Below are 1,358 nucleotides of genomic sequence, written 5' to 3' on the forward strand. Positions count from 1 at the left end.
TACATTCTTTGGCTCCCTTTGAATCAAGTTGAGTAATTTATTTTGATTTCGTTACGTAGGTTTACAGGGACTCGGAAGCAACACCAATGGTGTGTTGTGACTTTTGCCAGCGCTGGGTTCATTGTCAGTGTGATGGAATCAGGTCAATATCTTTAATTTATTTAATAATGCAATATTACTTTTGTGTCATGTAAGCATGTCTTTCAAGTGTGTCTCCAACTATTTTAAATAACACTAACTTTGCAAACAAATATCACAGCGAAGAGAAATACATGCAGTTTCAAGTGGATGGGAATCTTCAATACAAATGTTCTACTTGCCGTGGGGAATGCTACCAGGTAGGTTTCATGGGTCCTCTGTCTTTTTCAAGTGTTTGTTCTTAAATCTGTCCGATGCTCTAGTGGATTGCCATAAATGATAATTTGGTGACCCCATCTTCTCTTTCTGATTTTTGTTTATAATGCCAGGTCAAGGATCTTGATGATGCTATACAGGAAATCTGGAAGCGAAAAGATATTGCTGAGAAAGAGCTAATTGCTAGCCTGAAAGCTAGTGCTGGGGTAGTTGGGCAAACTGGTGGTGCCTCTCTTATCAATCAGCCTAGATCTGTGGAAAGAAAAGTTTCTGAGAAGGCTGTGGTCAATGGTGAAGAAGAGAAGCCATTGAGAGTTCTCAGGATAAAAACTAGCAAGCCTCAAGATTCAGATAGTGAGAAATTTGGAAAACACACTACAGAGCTGAATACTGTGAAGGCGAAAAAATTGGTGATAAGTATAGGTCCTCGAAAGACAGGGGTTACAAACTCTACGAGCTGCGATGTATCAAAGCTTTCTTCCAAATCCAATGGTATGTCTAGCGTAAATTTTTGCATCTTATCATAAACTTATATAAGAAAAATATACTCTCTACGATTTACGTTAAACTTTCTTCAGTTTCTTCTTTTTTTTATAATTGATATTAGTAATAAAAAGAGCTTTGGTGATTTCAGGAAAGCAAGAGAAATTGCAAACAGAAGAAATGTTGTCCCAAGAACCGCATCGCAGTTTGTTGGGAAAGAATAATGACGAAAAGAGAGGGTCTCGAGGTGAAGTGGCCACTTCAAAGGCTGAGGGCGGAATCATAGGGAGACACTCAGATAGCAGAGGAGATTTAAATAGTGGCTCGCATGATTCATTGCAGAAAGATTCAAGACGATTGTTGAAACTGAAAATAAAGAAACATAATCCGGAGAGCCAAGAAGGTGAAGCCCCTAGCATTGTCTATGAAAGAGGTAAATCTGGTAAAGGACATAGGTCTAAGAGGAAAAGAGCATCACCTCCAGCTGAAAAGTCAGGGTTCAATGAAGATGAAGATGCATC

General features: G+C 38.9%; 2 protein-coding genes across 3 annotated transcripts in view; both read left to right on the forward strand.

The window, feature by feature from the left end:
- LOC104699080 (histone-lysine N-methyltransferase 2C-like) overlaps positions 1–46 on the forward strand; it is a 5,374-nt gene extending 5,328 nt beyond the window's left edge. Inside the window, exon 12 of the mRNA XM_010414429.2 lies at positions 29–46. Within this exon, the coding sequence (XP_010412731.2) occupies positions 29–46 (18 nt within the window). The remainder of the gene's footprint in view (positions 1–28) is intronic.
- The window catches only part of LOC104699081, a 2,928-nt gene continuing 1,606 nt past the window's right edge, over positions 37–1,358 (forward strand). For both annotated transcript variants that reach the window (XM_019226922.1, XM_019226923.1), the window contains exons 1-4: positions 37–142; positions 260–338; positions 468–846; positions 989–1,345. In XM_019226922.1, coding sequence (XP_019082467.1) covers positions 87–142; positions 260–338; positions 468–846; positions 989–1,345 — 871 coding nt within the window. In that variant the 5' untranslated portion in view covers positions 37–86. The remainder of the gene's footprint in view (positions 143–259; positions 339–467; positions 847–988; positions 1,346–1,358) is intronic.

This window comes from Camelina sativa, chromosome 6, assembly GCF_000633955.1.
Source record: "Camelina sativa cultivar DH55 chromosome 6, Cs, whole genome shotgun sequence".
NCBI lineage: Eukaryota > Viridiplantae > Streptophyta > Magnoliopsida > Brassicales > Brassicaceae > Camelina > Camelina sativa.